Below are 17915 nucleotides of genomic sequence, written 5' to 3'. Positions count from 1 at the left end.
TAAATCCAACTATAGGCACAATATCTTTTGTGCTATGATATGTTATGTTACCAAGTAGGGTTGGAAGTGCATGTGATTCCAATCATTGTTAGTAATCCTTAACTAAATATATGAATTTATGAATATGCAAAAAATCAATTATTCATAAGCCCATTGCTTAACTAAGCATTCATAGTCATGATCACACATACTTTCTTAGTGATATGTATGGGTAATGTTTTAACACATGGCTTACCATGTTCATATACCCATTTGGGCGACTTTATTCACTTGCCAATGATACATACACTTAGAGCCCTTGATCCCATCAAGGCACCATGATTCTTTCATCTTTAGTAACATGCCCATGAATCCTCCTAACCTTGCAAGATCACTCATTCATCATCCATTTCTCATGCTTCTTGCAATCTAAGGACGAAGCCAAGAAAGAACTACCACATCATCTAGATGCTTACAAGTAGCCTCAACATGAAAATGTGAACCAATCTTTAGATGTCGACTTCTTAACCAATAGATGTCAATTGATCTCCAATATTGCTTTACCCTACCATACTAAGAAATCAAGCCCTACATATTTCTTGGTTGCATTGCTCGATTGACTCTATAAAACCATTTAGCAAACTAATGAGGTTTCAATAGCCAAGGACAAATGGATGAAGGCTAAGCAAAGAATGGCAAGTGGAGGAGCAAAGGACCAACTGGGGCACATTGCACAACGTAAGGCAAGGCAAAGCAAGAGGTGACCCCTTCATGCAAGTCAACATCATCTTCACCAAGCACAACCCAAGATAACCATTGTTACTACAAAATGACAAGCGAACATGACAGGGGCCAACTATCAAAAATTTAGCAACCATGCTGGGAATATGAAGGATGTTTCGGGGCCAAGTGGCACCTACCCTTCTAATGGGTAGATGCAAATTGTTGTGAATGCAAGTTGATAGTATTCCCCACACACAATCAAAAGTATTGTATATAGCATTGAAGATTCTATAGAGTCAGGGTAATCAAAATAAGAGTGGTTGATGAAGAAAATAAGTTGCCAATTTGACGTGCAAACTTGAAAAGCTTTTGATGTGTCTAGGAGATTGTTTCTAACTATAGATACTTTGATGTGCTTTGTCACATTGAATATGATGGTGATATTCCATATTTGATGGTATATACCAATTATACTAAAAAACCCTACTGTGATGTAGCAAGCTTTGTTATGATATTTCTATATGAGATGGTTGCATGTGATTGATATTGGCTTTTTCTTCTATTGCTTTAAGAATGGATTGTGGCAATATTTGATAAAGCACCCTAGAGTTACAATTAAATAGTGTTTGTCTCTTATCAATGGGAGAAATATTGACAAGTTTATCCCATGCTTCAACTAAGGAGATATCTATTTCCGCGTAAAGGAAGAAGGGATCCAACCGTTCTTCATCCCATATTTAAGTAGTAATTAACAATTTTACAAATGATAATGTATCAAGAAATTAGACATCAAAATTAAATGAAATTTAACCATTCCATACCTTTAGAACCACATTCATACAAAATATCTTGAAATAAACCTCACAATAGTTTTTTTTTTTTGCAAAAAAGAGAGATTTTTCATACATATAACAAATACAAGAAAAATACAACCTTGATCAAGCAATTACAATAGTTCTCTCTTTCTAAGTCACATAACAACCATACTAGTCTATGAAGCACAATAGTTCTCTCTTTTTTTAAAGTAGAAAACAACCATACTAGCCTATGAACCACAATGTTAGACAATCTCATATGTTGATAATATCCACGAACCCCATCTCTTTAAGGAATTTGATTATAGTGGATTTCCCCTTTTTTTCCTTTCCAAAAGGTTAGTCTTCTTAAAGGGCGTGTGCCATGAACTATGTTTTGAATGCAAGAGGAGCATGAGTCAATGCTTACCATGCGGGATTAAACCACAAATTATGTCGAGGAAGGAACTCACGGCGGTGTGAGATGACCCTCCACTTCTCACAGCCTTAGTGGCAATCTCTTTGAGCTCTTTGACCTTTGCCTTAAGGAGAGCGCCCTCTTGGCTCTTCATAGCTACTCTTATGACTCTTTCTACCTCCTCCCTCCCCACAAGACCCTTGTCTCCTCTCTTAAACTCTAAGGCCACCTTCACCTCATCCACTAGAAACCTGCAATTCATCTTCTGCTCTGCAAAGATCGGCCATGACAGCATCGCCACCCCTGCGCATATGCTTTCCAATGAAGAATTCCACCCGCAATGTGATAGAAAGCATCCCGTCGATCCATGGGATAAGACTTCCAGCTGCGGTGCCCACTCCACCACCAGACCTCGACCACTCATTCGATCATTGAATCCCTGTGGAAGGACCTGCTCGTGTGTGGAACCCTCAGACCGGAGAACCCACAGAAACGGCTGCTCGCTCCCTTCCAGCCCGTACGCTATCTCGTGAAGTTGTTCGGCTGACAGGACAGCTAGGCTGCCGAAGGAGACGTAGAGAACCGAGTTGGGCTCCTGCTCGCCAAGCCAGCTCAAGCACCGATCGTCGTCCGGACCGGGAACTCTGCCGATGGTGGATGAGGCAGTCTTGCTTCCGGGATCAAAGAATTGCAAGGGGAGTAGCGGGCCTATGGGCAAAATCAAAGGGTGCGAAGAGATTCGCTTGGACACGGATCTGGAATCGGAGGGAGTAGAGATCTGAGCCGAGTCAGCAGAGAGTGGCCGAAATGCGCGAGCTGCATCGATGGCTGGAGTTTCTAGCTCATAGAAGGTGTTAAGGAGGATGCCGGCAGCGTCCGGGACGCGTTTGGCATGGCGGATGAAGTAGCCATACATGAATTCATCGGGGTCGAGAAGCAGGTGGGAGGGAATGTCGGTGAGAAGCAAACGTGGGGTGAGACCGGGCAGATTGAGCAAGAGTTGCTCGGGCGCGTGTGGTGCAGCATCCTGGGATCTGTGAGGGAGGCGTTGCTGGGAGATCAAGTGAGGAAGGTGAAGCATCAAGACGAGGACAGAAGCGGGAGGGGTGAAGAGGATGAAGCGGGGGAGGTGGAGGAGGTCGGCGACGTCCTGAGCCCAACCAAGGAAGACGTCGGAGACGAGGCAAAGGGGGGGAGGCCAGGGATGGGAATCATGGAGGAGCAAGGAGGAGAGGAGGAGGGAGAGGGAGGGGGAGAGGGATTCGATGGAGGAGCAGAGGGAGGGAAGGGAATGAGATGAGGAGGAGGAATGGTGGGGGAGGGCGAGGAGGCGGATGTTGGGACCGAAGGAGGAAGCCTGAGATTGCAGATGGGCGATTTGTGAAGGAATGTTGATGAAGGTGATGCACACTCCATGGGAAGCTAGTCTGATTGCGAATTGCAACGCTGGTAGAATGTGGCCTTGTGCTGGGAACGGAAACACTACTACGTGAGCCCTTCTCGCAGCATCACCAGTCTCCATACTTTCTCCTCTTCACACTCTCACAAGCTCCCATCAACCGAGACTTATAGCAACGTACAACACTTGCAGCAGCACGTAACTTGCTAACAGACAGTCAAAGGTCCTCTACTCTTGAGTCTTTGACGCAACGCAGACTTTTGACCCAACGCAGACTTACAGTTCGTTCCCGCGTTGGCAGAACGTAGCAAATCTGCTCGGATTTGCCAGCGCCTGCTTTGCTCCCTCGAGCAGCCCCTAAAAATGCGATGCCAAACTTTGGCAAATTCAAGCCCCAATGAGACGGAAAATTTGTCTCTCCACCCGAGCATATCGGGGCTTGGCATTGCTCAACCTCTAAAATCTCAAGAAAACCTAGCCGTTTTACTCCCTCAAGCTAAAGGTAGTTTGGCACAGAAGTAGTTCATGGGGATGGATGCCGCTCCAGGCTCGGCGAATGGCAAATTCGCTACATCCTGCGTACGTGGGAATGACGTCTTAGTGCACATGAGCAAGAATGTGCGACACTCATGGCTAGATTTGGAGACTTGCACGATTATCGAGGTTATGTTTAAGAGCCACTCGTGCTCAAATTTGCACCTCTATTTTATCCAACCAATAGGCTTTTGCCATGTGGATTGCCTTCAATGCTCCTGGAGCTGGCAAACTGTTGTCTCTGTCCAATGAAGCATTGCCACTTACAAGTCTCCAGCACCTAAAGCTGTGCCTGCAGATCGTTAGATTGTCCAGTGAACTCGGTGAGATCATTAAAGGCAGCTTCATTTTGGTTCACGCGCAATATATAGTTTGGAGTTTGGAAGTGGCACTAGCCTCGCATTCTTTTTGCCATGTGCACTGACCCCAATACGTGTTGTAATAAGACTCTTGAGTCTTGACCCAATGTAGACTTTCTTCTAATACGTGTTGTAATAAGACACGTCTCAGGATTTTAGGCTCGTTCGAGTCTCGACACACCCGCATGAACAGGAGAGATGAAGAAATGATGCATACTCATGTCCCCCCGTTCTTGGTTTCTTACACGGGCGGACGCGTGTCCCCCCGTTCTTAGTTTCTTACACGGGTAGACGACTATGATTCAATAATGAATGGCGCATATTTATTTCATCCGATGGTGCTGGTTCAGTGGTTACTATCAGGCTATGTGACCAGGGGTGACTCCTGGTAGCTTTACATTGATTGGCAAAATTTCATCGCACAAGGTTTTGGGTAACATAGACTGTAGTGGTGGTGGCTAAGGAGCCCTCCCACCATAATGATCACCTTAGTATCTCAATCCACCTGACTTTTTCCATTTGCTTGGGCATGACTCATTTGCCATGTCATTTTGTCATTTTTTTTGCTCGTGGTGGCAAGCACCCTTCTGTAAAACCATGGTCCGTCGGACGCCTCCATTGATTGGTTGGGAGTCCAAAATAAATGTTAGGGTTGATCATGGGAGTCAATTTTAGGGTTTGATCTATGATGACTATTTAGTGGACTTTGTGAGACGAAGTTCCCACTTTCTGTTTACTGCTCTATATGGGAGGTCCAACTCTCAAGCAACAACTCTTCCCTTCTCTAAATACAAGAATTCATTTTGTAACCGCCTTTTCTTGTGCCAAGCTTGATTGCAAATCAGTTGGCAACCAAAAACCAGCATTTGCGATTGTTTTTTGGTTCACACTCAAGGGTTTTCAAGCTATCAATAATCCCCCAATGCTGGTTTTTTCTTAAGCCCCTCCTTGGGAGGAGGGGTCCGTCACTAGTTCTTGTACTCATTACAAAAAAATCCGATGCATTAACATCTTGACTTGCAACCCACCTTGCAAAAATTGCAAACCCATTGCCTCGAGTGAATAGGTTGTAATCATTCTTAGTAACCTTGGTTTTCTTGCATGCACAGAAGCATGAAAGCTAGGATTTGTGTCTGAGGGAGGATATAGGCTACTTGCAGGGAGTAGAGACCATCGCATTGCACAAGCACAAAGGGCCTTGTAGAAGGAAACTTTGTTGAGACATAACTTTTCCGATTGAGGCATTTCTTGGATAGTTGCCAAGGGAACATCGAGCTCTTTAAGGCTGCAGAGCAAGGGATGCCTACAAATAGACTCATGCTAGGAGTTTTGTTGAGATATGGCGCCATGAGCACATAGATTAAAGCCTAAGGTATGGTATAGGAAAGAATTAAAGTAGCCACCCTAGGATGTGGACTACATGATGTGGAGATGTGGATCAAGGATATCCACAAGGAGAGATGTGGATTAGAGGATCCCACAAGTGTTGACTATTCAAAGGGCACTCTCTATATAAGAGGCCTATCATGAATTGTTGAGAAGAGAATTGCACACTGACTCAAGATTCTGTTTATGAGTCCAAGCTAATCTATCTTGGAACCTAATTGACTTGAGATACATGTCATGAGCACTCTTTTCATCATGTTTCCACATAGGTTCCATCCACCTTAGAGCGCTCCATAGATCCTGAGGCATGCATGTTTCCTCATGGTATCAGAGCTTAGGTATAGTCTCCTAGATTAGTTGTAGACATGCCTTAGGAGATCATGTTTTCTCCAAAGTTAGTTTTAGTTTTAGTTTTATATTGAGAGTTCTCTTCTACCTAGAGAATTTCTGTTCAATTCCGTTCATTGAGGGGTAGAGTTATTCATTCTGTTCATAGTTCTACTTCGAGTGAGAGAGAAAGATATGCTTCATTATGAACAAAGTATCTTGAGAGGATATATGTTTCTGAGAGAGAGATATAGGTCTTAGTCTTTGAGAGAATTGTGTTTGGAGAGAATCTCTCTTAGGGACTCTTCAAGGCTGTTGTAATCGAGCAAAAGCCAGAGAGATCAGCTCAATCAAGGCTCAATCACCCCGAACAACTACAATCAAAAGCCTCCATGGTCATCTAGCCAATAGCGACCTCTATTGTAGCACACCCTGAATCCAGTAGGCACCTAAGGACTTACCATCACGACCAGAAGGCTCAGAGCAGCCGACTCTACAATGCGGACAACAAGCTTATGACCTAGCAGTTGTAGGCGACTCAAGGAAGCAACTATTCAACACACACACACACACACACACACACACAGAGCTCCTGCAGCTCGGCCAAGTAGGGCAATGGCAATGGTAAGCCACATTCCAACATGAGCTCAAGGCTCTTTGTTTTGGTCGTGAGTACCGGCCTTACAGCAGAAAACGATGTCATTAGGCTCAGAGTTTGTCTGCCCGTGTCAGTGCCTTTGAGGGGCGAAGGGCTGTAAATTCGTGAAATGTTTGACTGCTACAATGATAGAGCAGGATGGATCAGTCCTATTGGAGTACGATGCAAGCTCCTATTAACTTGGTCGAGGAAGAGCTGGGATGGCACACGCAGTAAGAATGTATACCATGATCATGGTGGCAGCAGTCCAGGAGTACCATGCTCCAGTATTGCTGCCTGATACAAGCACTGAGTATGCTGATGAAGGTGATCCCGATTGGCTCCACTCCAACGACGGACCAGCACTCCAACGACGGACCAGCAAACCCACAGCAATGTCGCCTCCTACAAAACTTCACTCCGCCAAGCAGGTAGACTCTCCACAGCTACTCGCAGAGCCACCAACCGAAGTAGGCCTTATACAACCTTCCCCCCGCCTGAGTAGCCCAGCAACCAATGCTATCTACTAGCCACCATATGCCCTGCAACAGAGATCTCCAATGAGCCAAGCACCCTCGACTACCTCCTTCAATGTATGGTGCACCCTTAGCAATAGTTTGCACCTCAACGCAGGCATTGAGTCATCTCCTTTAATGGGATGTCCATGACTAGTCCTAGCTCCAATAGTAGTGCTCCAGCACCGACGGGATCCAACACCATGTTTCTGTATAATTCTTCAAGGACCATGCGGCAGATAAGCCACTCAAGCTAAGCCTAGATGACCTTAGGTTAGGTTAGGAGTTTGACACGTGTCAAGATAGGATGGTAACCTTTAACTGTGGTTAGATTAAAAGATAACCATGGTTAGGTTCAATTGCTTGAACCATGCTCAATTTTGCTTAGACATGGGTTAATTCAGTTCAGTTAAGAGATTGCCACATGGCATAGTGGCACCTAAGCATATAGTCCCTTGATAAGCACAGTTTGAACTCTACATGTGAATCCCTATGCCACATCATCAAGGGCCATTTCTTGATCAAAACTTCAACAAGCCGTAACTTGCAATCCAGGAGGAATTTGCACACGCCCCAAAAAGAAAAAGTGATTGCCTTTTTGAGCTCTATGCATTGTCAAGTTAGAATCATTGTTAGCGATTAGACACTGCCAATATTGAAAGTAATCAATTGGTAAGACCTTTGCAACAAATGGAAAAGCGACGCATGAATGCACAAAGCATGCCAAAAGCACAAGTGCATGAGAGGACCATAGCATAGAACATGGCATCCACATAAAGCATCAAGGCACATGGAAGAACAAAGCATCATACATGTTTTGTAAATCAAACCTGACCACTTGCAAGTAGCCATGTAAGCACTTAGGGGAGGTATTGACATGTAAAAACCACACTTGACCACCTAAAGTAGCAAGTTATGCACTAAGGGGAGGTGATGGAATGTAAACTCACATCTGACCACCTTGCGGTAGCCAATGGATCATGGCACCAAGGGGAGGTGTTGAGATATGGTGCCATGAGCACATAGATTAAAGGCTAAGGTATGGTATAGGAAAGAATTAAAGTAACCACCCTAGAATGTGGACTACATGATGTGGAGATGTGGATCAAGGATATCCACAAGGAGAGATGTGGATCAGAGGATTCCACAAGTGTTGACTATTCAAAGGGCACTCTCTATATAAGAGGCCTATCATGTATTGTTGAGAAGAGAGATGCACACTGACTCAAGATTCTGTTTATGAGTCCAAGCTAATCTATCTTGGAACCTAATTGACTTGAGGTACATGTCATGAGCACTCTCTTCATCATATTTCCACATAGGTTCCATCCACCTTAGAGCGCTCCATGGATCCCGAGGGATGCATGTTTTCTCAAGTTTTTCTAGCAGAAGCTTGCAGAGAGCGATATTAGCATACGTGAGGCATGGGGCCTTGTCTTGACTTTTTGTGGCTGAGGGAAAGGTGTGATACCTTCTTATACTTAGTATCGGACCTTTATTTGAGGTGCGCAATGAGGGACTGTACTCGAAGGAGAATCTTCTGAATTCAACATTGAAAAACACATAGGATGCCGCCTAAAAACTAGATAAAGATCAATGAATTGCTCAAGGAGGGCAGAGCTAAGGCAAGAATTGATAGAGGAGAGAGAAGAGAAAAACAAAAGGAAAAGAAAAGTTTGAGATGATAGATGGAGGTCAAAAAAGAAAGTTGGATGTCCTAGAGATGAACAATGTTGCTGATTAAGATATTTTGGGTAAGCACCAATGAGGCTTCACCCAAAACTAAAGTTGTACAGTCAGGCAATGAGATCCAATGGGATGGGTTCATTGATGAAGATGAGGGACAAGCAGAGTGTCTTGAGGTTGGCTCTGAGAAGAGCGCTCTTGTATGGGTAAGTCAAAAGCTGGAACAAGGAGACAATGAAAGGAAGAACCTAAATAAGGACATAGGCAAGGTCCATAATGCTCTGAAAGAATTAGTAACTATCTTAGGGAAGGTTGGTTAAGAAAAAAGAAACTAGATCTTTCGAGGAGGTAGCAAATCTTCAAAGAAGAATTATGGGAAGTATAAGCCACAATTACTAGACAAGTACACAAGAGATAGGGAGTCTCTTGTTGTGAACAAGTGGATCAGGGAAATGGAAGATTACTTGGAAATGGTAGAGGCACCCACATGGTATCAACTCAAAATTTCTATCAAGTAGTAGTTGGCAAGAAAAGTCTACAACTAGTACTTAGTCGAGGAGTTTCATGATGAGATAAAGAATTGGAAATGACTAAAGATGAGGATAAAGGCATGCTAAAAGTCTACAACTAGTACTTAGTTGAGGAGGTTCATGGTGAGATAAAGAATTGGAAAGACTAAAGATGAGGATAAAGGAGGGATACTTCATCCCTAAAAATGAAGTGTTCAAAGTTTGTGAAAAAAGGAGAGGTCTTTGTGAAATCTTAGAAACTACAAGAAGAGTTAAAAGAGGGAGTGGTGCCTTGGACAATGTACAATGAAGAAAGTAGTTTGCTCTATGTCTATGAGAACCATTTGTACATTCTAGATGATATGGAACTACACAAAGATTTGTTGTGGGAGTGCCATGATTGCAAACTCACCAACCACCCAATTCAAAATAAAAGTCAGTGTCGAACATTCTTCTAGCCAGGCATGAAAGAGACATAGTGGATACATGTGCACATGCCCAACATGCTAGTTTGTCAAAGCTGATTGGACCAAGAGAGAAGGCAAGTTATAGAATGTTCATATTCCATCTAGACCATGGGATGTAATGAGCATGGATTTCATCACTCAACTTCCTAGCTCCCGGTAACATGTGAACTCAGCTCTTCAAAATACTAGGGCATAGCTGTGGTTCGGCTCTTCATTTAATCTTTAGTTTGATGGGCTTACGGGTGCTTGGTGTACGTGTCTTGTGAACTGTAACCCAACCATGTACAGTGCTCATATAAGAAATCTTTGCTCTTGCAATCCTTGGTGAGCTATGGACGTGCATGCTTGAGTGTGATGTAAGCAGATGCCAACAAAACAACTTAGAGGTTGAGGTTGCTACTGAAGGGCAAACCGTATGATGATGGGTGATGAAGTTATTAATAGTTGAAGAGACAAAATAAAGCCAAACAGACAAGTTGAAGTAAAAGTTTCACGTGTATTAGAAATTTATTACAACCAAGCCGCCTCGGCTTGAGCTATCACTTTGTAGCAAGCTCCTAACCTAGCAAGCCAAGTGAGAGAGAGAGCATGAACCACACATTGTCACTCATCTCTTCTCTGCTCCTTGTTACGACACTTTTTTTCTACTAAGACTACTTCAAAATGATTTCTATAGCTAGTACGCTCAATTCCCTTGACTGTTGCTTGCCATTGGTCTATTGCCCTTAGTTCGAGGATGTCCATTGAATGAGCCAAATTCTAAATCGAGCAATTGGGCAATGAAAAATGTCTATCTAAATTTGTTTCATGATAACCAATAGAAGACAAAAAATAATCCCATCCATTGCTAGACATGGACAAGCACAGTTTTAGCAATGGAAGAAATATCCAAGTTAGAAACATTCACCCAAAAGCATTGAAAGGTGCACAGAATTTCATGAAATTAACAAAAAAAATGAGCCTATTTGATGCGTTCTGATCGTTTTTGATATCAAACATGACTAAATTTGGATATTTCTAGCAAAAGTTGTGAATTTTTTAAAAGCCCAAATTGGCATCCAGAGGAGTGCGCCGGCACCTTGCTTTGGATGCCAATTTGGGCTAAAAAAAGTTTCATTGATTTCCTTTTTTAGTCCCCCCCCTCTCTTTTACACACACACACATGAGAGAGAGAGAAAGAGAGAGAGAGAGAGAGAGAGAGAGAGAGGGGGGGGGGGGGGAGGACTAAAAAGAGAAATCAACAAAATTTTTTAAAGCCCAAATTGGCATCCAGAGGAGGGCATTGGTGCTGTCCTCTGGATGCCAGTTTGGGGTTTTAAAAAAATTAAAACTTTTGCAAGAAATATCCAAATTTAGTCATATTTGGTATCAAAATGACCATATCGAGATGCGTCTTGAAATGGGCTTTGCTCTGATATAAGTTTCATAAGAAATAGAGAAGCAGTCGGAAAGATATGGGCAGTTTACTGGGTGGGGGTAAAAACTATTTAAAAAAGAAACAGCCGCGCATAAAGAGTCATAGATTTTTGGTTTAACATCTAATACAATAACTGAAGACATAGGATGATGCTCCTTGAAGAGAGCTTTGCACTAATATAAGTTTCGTTCAAATTGGAACATCGAGCGAAAAGTTATGAGCAAAATACTAACAAGGGGTCAAACTGTCATGAAAAACACCTACTCCTTCTACTGGTGCCAACTTGGGAGAATACTACCTCCATGATTAGACTTCATCAACGATCCAAGTCCCATAGAGGTTGCCTAGGAGGGAAGGAAGAGCTCCCTTTGTGACTTGAGAAATAGATAAACCATGTATGCGTAATGAGCGGCCGAATAGACAACACTTTTGAGCTCTTTGGAAGAAAAAACAATGGAAAAAGGGAAGAGACACTCAAGAGAGAGAACCTGAAGTGACCTTCATTACTAACAGAGTAAGACTACACTCCAATGCAACTCAAAATACTACAAACACAAGGGAGAAGAAGAGGTTTCATACGTACAAGAGGGAGCGGAAGCTCCAAGACTACTCATAGAGAGAGAATGAACTAGAGAGAGATGGACTCAAGAGTCTACATAAGAGAATATCTACAAGAGGGAGAGAAGGCTCATGGAAGAGGCTTGAGGAGACTAGAGCTACAGCAACATGAGGCCTAATGGTGGAAGAGATGATAAACAAGGGAGAGGGCTCCTTTTATAGAGATTTTGTCACCCTCCTTCACCCATTTACAATTGCTACCTGTAGATTCCTTTTCCCATCAATCACATAAGCCCGTACGTCACCATCCATGTCCTTTTTGGCTACTCTTGCCATGTGTCCCATCAAAAGATGCTCAAGACTCTTAAAATATTGAGAAAGTCAAGAGTCTCCCCACATGGAGCCCATAGAGACCGTCTCTTTTCCATATGTCCACATCCTCCTTATTCCACATAGGAATTCTAGAAGGATTCCTCTTGACTCCACACTCCTCCACATGCCTTCCACATGCTTGGCATGTGATCTCTCTTATATTATTGGAATACATGGACATGAGCCCACCTCTTTATATGAATCACTCTTCCTATTTTCTAAAAACCCCATAATATCCCATACACAAATAACTCTCACCCCATACCAAGGTATTTATCATTCATACACATGGTATTTACAATGATCCATTCCACTCATCCTCTCAATCCCATACAATATCTTAGAAAATAGAAATAAGTGAGAGCTGCTAGGCTATCAGTTTTGATACTCAAACTCTTATCAAACATAGAAGAAAGCAATACCAATGCCGAATAAAAAAATATCAAATTTGGCATCATAGTAGCTTGTTCGTTCGCATGGCCTTGCTTGGTGACTTTTCAATAGGTAGATGACTAGTAGTCCTACTTGTTGTTGGCCGTGCACTCTCTTTGTTAGTCACGATATGGCAGTCCGTGTTTGTTAGTTGTTAGTTAGTTGTTAGTGTTATGATATGTTTATAGTCTGTGTAAGTCACGATATGGTAGCCTGTGTTAGTTACAATGTGTTAGTCCGTGTTAGTTAGTTGTAATGGTATATGTTAAGTTACGCTATGTTTGTTTGTATTAGTTGTGATAGGTATAGCATTAGTTACGATAGGTCTATAGTTAGTTACGATATGTTAGTATGTGTTAGTTTACGATATGTTAGTCTGTGATAGTTATTTGTAGTAGTATATGTTAGTTACGATAAGCTTGTAGTTATGGTAGTTATAGCACTAGTTTTCATACTTAGTCGTATTAGATAGGCCTTCTAAGACTCTAACTAGCATACAGTTTGATAGTACTCGGTCTGTTTGGCTAGATGAGTTAAAGCTCTAACTAACGTATGGTTTGGGTCCCATAAGATTGAGTCTCTAGTCTTGGTTTTAATAAGTGTATAGGCTTTAATCATCGCCTTCTTTCTTTCATGGTAGTTGTTTCCCTATGCCCCCCAAAAATTCTTTTCCTTCAGGATTGTGCTATAGTTATACACTTATTAGGGATTTTGGAGATATCTTTGGTACATAATTAGTTAGCTAGAAATACTTTGATACATCGGCATGAGTGTCCCTTGTAGATAATGGATAGTGTTATTTCTTATCTTATTTTTTAGTATAGTGAGAATAGGGATACTCGAGGACTAGTAGGTAGTTTGTGTTGCTACCACCTACTTGCCCTTTCATACTGACACTTATAAATCTCTGTTTAGGACACAACTGGCACTTATACATATCGAAAGATGGCCGGTATGTCTGCTAAAACTGGGATCCTACTGCTATTGCCTTCATCAATAAAAAATTGGAAGAGGCTAGGAAAGACGGATTGAAAATGCATTACACTTATACAAATGCTAGAACAAGACCATATCTTCCCCGAAAATCCAAAAAATTGAGAAACTAAGACTCCAGTTGTTTTGACCTAACCTGGGATTGTTTCTTCTGTGGACTGATAAGACACCCTTTTGGTATACCCAGTGTGTAGCATCCCTCAAGGCAACTTGCACTTTTTTTAATAAAAAATTCTTCTTGGATTTGCATAAGGGACAAGTTTGCATGTGTGGCTTGTGTAGATACCTAATTGTGATTTGATATTTTAATGAGTTCCTAACATAGCGACATAGTCAATTGGTTCATGCCTCCTATATGGAAGGCTAGATGAATGTCTTTTAATACATTTTTCCTTTTATGGCCCTTCTTTTTGTATGCTAAAAGCTAATATTTCCTCCTCCATGGAAGGCTAGGTCTTTGCTTAATTTGACACAATTGATTGTTTCATGCCTCCTCTATGGAAGGCTAGATGATTGTGTTTTTTTCCTTCTATTGTCTTTCTTTGGCTACAGTTAATGTTGCCTCCGCTATGGAAGGCTTGGTCTTTGCATAATTTTATGAGTTAGATGCCTCCTACATGGAAGGCTTAACAATCTATCATTCCGCTTGTTGGATTTGCATAAGGGGCAAGTTGCATGGGCGGCCTATGTAGATACCTAGTTGTAATCTGATTTTTTAATGAGTTCCTAACATAGTGACATAATCAATTGGTTCATGCCTCCTCTATGGAAGGCTTGATGAATGTCTTGTAATACATTTTTCCTTTTGATTGTCCCTCTTTTTGGTTGCTAAAAGTTAATGTTGCGTCCTCCATGGAAGGCTAAGTCTTTGCTTAATTTGACACAATTGATTGTTTCATGCCTCCTCTATGGAAGGCTAGATGATTGTGTGTGAATAGGGGTGTTTTCCTTCTATTGTCTTTCTCTGGCTATAGCTAATGTTGCCTCCAACATGGAAGGCTATGTCTTTCATTTTTCTAATACGAGTCCGGATGTGTTTATCTTTCCTAGGTAAAGCAATAATAAGCTGGGGTTTATAGGCATTACCTGGCTACCCATTTAAAACTCCATTGTTCTAACAATTGGTTTTTTCTGGATGGTGGCAGGTAAGTGGACCCCAACCTTGGAAACTAGACTATTGGATGGATTCGATATTTTTTTACTAGTTGTATTCATATATCCATAATACAATATGAAGAAAGTTTTTTCCACCTTTATCTGAGCATCGTGTGCTGTGTTGTTTATAGGTTTCTTTTTGGAAGCACACACACACACTCAAACCTTGTTAACCCTTAGCCGGGTTAACCATGGATCATGCTGGTAATCCTTGGTTGGGCTACCACATGTTTCATGCCATGTGCCACGTTGCTCGATAAGCACTTATTGAGTTAGGCAAGAACACTAGTTTTTGCATAATTCAAGATTGTTTAACGTTTCTAAACTTGATGGATATTTTCTCACTTTGTTAAAGTATGTACAGGAATGCCAGAATGATTTTCTATTAAAGGTTGGATTCACGGATGACATTTGATCCCCTCGAGCCCAAGGCATCCAAACGGTACTGGTTTGCTTTCCTAACATTGGATTTCATCAGAAATTGATCAAGTTCAAGGAAGAAGCTAAGGGAAAGGATACAGCTTCAGCTATTGGCATTGCTTCCATTAATGATTGGCTGCAGTTACTTGCAATATTCAGAAAGGATCCCCACACTGCTAATGCGGCCCTTGACTCCTTTCTTTGGTGTCTCATTGATGTCAACTCTTTTGATGAGCAAGATTTAGTGTTTTACCCCACACTCGCAATGGATCAGGGTGTACTTCCTCTATCATGTGGCTTGACCAAGTCCTCTGGTACATGATACACAACCTTCAAAACCTCTTTAAGCTTGGATCTCCTAAAGGTCAGTTTTATGCTTTTATTGCTTGGATTGCCTCTCTCCCCCTTGAAGCTAGAACAAGTCTGATTGCATATTACCTTTTTCAAGAACAACTACTTGAAGGTGCTCGTAACTTGATCCGTGCTACTCCCAGCTCCCCTCTCTTGCCAAAATCAACCATACTCCTCTTGCTCTCGTTATTGAACAAATCCTTAAACCAAGCCTCGCCATTGAGTCATCTTAGGGATCTTTCAAAAAATCAAGGTCTTCTACTTCACATGGATCCTCATCTTCCTACTCCTCCAAGCATCCTATGCATGGAGCCAAGAGGTATAACGATGCTTCAGACATCGCCAAACAAATCACATTTGAGTAACGGTCCCCAAGGATCATTAGTGTCCCAGATCAATGGTATGAAAACCCTTTTTGTGGAGAGGAAGGTCTCCAAAACGTTTATCCATGTTTGTTTTTCTTCAAAAGTTTTTGAGTTTATTACACCCAGGTGGGTCTTTCTAGAAGTGATTAAAAGTTTTCATCCTGCTAAGTTATACATGTTTGAAAATATTGGAATTGCATGGTCTTATACTCCAAATATCTCAAATTGGTTTTATCGTCCTATGGACATGTTTACCACTTCTCAAAACACTTCATGCATTTGTCAACAAAGCAAACGCTTTGCACCCTTTCTACATGATGGATTCTTAGATGAGTCACATGTGCTCACTACGGACATATCTATATGTCATCATCCAAAGATTAAAGAGTTCATGTCTAAAGGTTTGAATCATATCCCCCCACTCTTGCCTAATCCTTTCATAGCAATTGAAAAATTATTTGAGGCATGGTGTATGATATGTAAGATTTTGAATACAATACCTAGCACCCATCATAAAGACAAGATTAGAATGATATGTCTTAAGATTACTGATAAATGTTGTCCAAATTGGAATTCTTCCCAACCATGGTATAAAGATAAATGTATAATGGATGAAGTTAAATATCTTACTACACATTTGTTTGTAGTAGGATTGGATAAATCACCATAAGCACCTACATTCATGTGCAAAAGGTTATGCCAAATACTAGCTTTTGATAGGATATCTGGAAATGAATTTGAGGCTATGAGTTGGAATGAGGAAAACATTACGGCATGTATCAAAGAAAGAATTAGATCATTTGAATGAGGGGTAACGGATGTTTTAACTTTACCTTATCTCATGTGTAGCTATAAAGGCCACAAAAAGAAGTTCCGATGGAATACTAATGCTCATGCATGTGTTTTCTCACACATTACTGCAGTTATTAACTCTGGCCCTAGCAAGCATGATTGATGGGCTCAAGGAAGTGGGTATTAACATACATAGTGATGCATGGAAATTCTATCACAAGAGGATTAATGCCTTTTGGATAATTAATAGCTCTTGTGACTTCTTGGTTAATCTTCCTCCATCCATTTTTTCCATGCACATGTTTGATATTGCTACATGTTATGAAGCTATTCCACATACAGGGGAAGATAGCTTGATGTCTTCTTTGAGATTTCACTTGGACTTACTTCGTAAAAAAGGTTATTCAGGGTTTAAAACATATAATTATAGCCTGGTTCTTACTAAGATCAAGAAACCCAAGGTTTCATTTGACAAATTTAGTGAACTTAATCTATATGTTTTATCTAATGCATTTGTGAAAATTGGTAATAACATTGTGAAGCAGGTACTTGGAATACCCATGGGGTATTCATATTCCCCCTCATGGTGCAATTTATATCTTCTCAAGTTTGAGATTGCTTTTATTCGAAGACTTATGGGTCTTAATCTTTGGGATATGGTAGAAGACTTTTTATATTCTTTTAGATACATAGATGATCTTAATTTTTGCAATAATAAGTTTATTGTGAGGTGCCTTGATCCATCCTCTTAATATCATTTCCTTGAAACCTACTTCGAATTTCATTGGAGACGCTACTCTGGATACTACCTTTCTCAATACCACCTTTATATTACAAAAACCTTGGATTGGAAACTATATTTCCTCAATTGCATGGAGAAAAGACAAGCTACCTGTCCCCAAGGTATGTTTATCTCAGGTGGTCCCTATCATATATGCATCATCAAATCATGAGATGGCCTAGCTAGACTTGACTAAACTCATTAAACTATTTTGTGATAATGGGTTTCTCCAACTTAAGGCTAGAAAGCTAATCACTAGATTCATATATGAGAATCACTTTCCGGGTTGTCGTATCAACACTATGTCTTTACTTCTTGGTGGGGGGCAGGAAACTATATGATGCGTGCTTGCCCCCATCATATGGTGTCCCTATGGGTCAGGGTGGGTACACACACACACACACACACACACACACACACACACACACACACACACACACACACACACACACACACACACACACACACACACACACACACACACACACACACACACACACACACACACACACACACACACACACACACAAACACACACTAACGCAC

The 17915-nt window shown here is 41.5% G+C and overlaps 1 protein-coding gene across 1 annotated transcript; it reads right to left on the bottom strand.

Annotated features, from left to right (window-relative positions):
- Nucleotides 1–1694: 1694 nt before the first annotated feature.
- LOC147892566 (UDP-glycosyltransferase 72B1-like) lies at nt 1695–3476 on the bottom strand. The gene has a single exon (XM_087387134.1). The coding sequence runs from the start codon at nt 3434–3436 to the stop codon at nt 1916–1918; it is 1521 nt and encodes a 506-aa protein (XP_087243260.1). The 5' UTR covers nt 3437–3476; the 3' UTR covers nt 1695–1915.
- Between the last annotated feature and the right edge of the window lie 14439 nt (nt 3477–17915).

Source organism: Dipteris shenzhenensis, chromosome 16, assembly GCF_047967505.1.
Source record: "Dipteris shenzhenensis isolate YYH24624 ecotype China chromosome 16, Dip_SZ_1.0, whole genome shotgun sequence".
In the NCBI taxonomy this organism is placed as follows: Eukaryota; Viridiplantae; Streptophyta; class Polypodiopsida; order Gleicheniales; family Dipteridaceae; genus Dipteris; species Dipteris shenzhenensis.
Note: the sequence above shows the minus strand (reverse complement) of the source record. Positions and strands in the feature narration are given on the sequence as shown.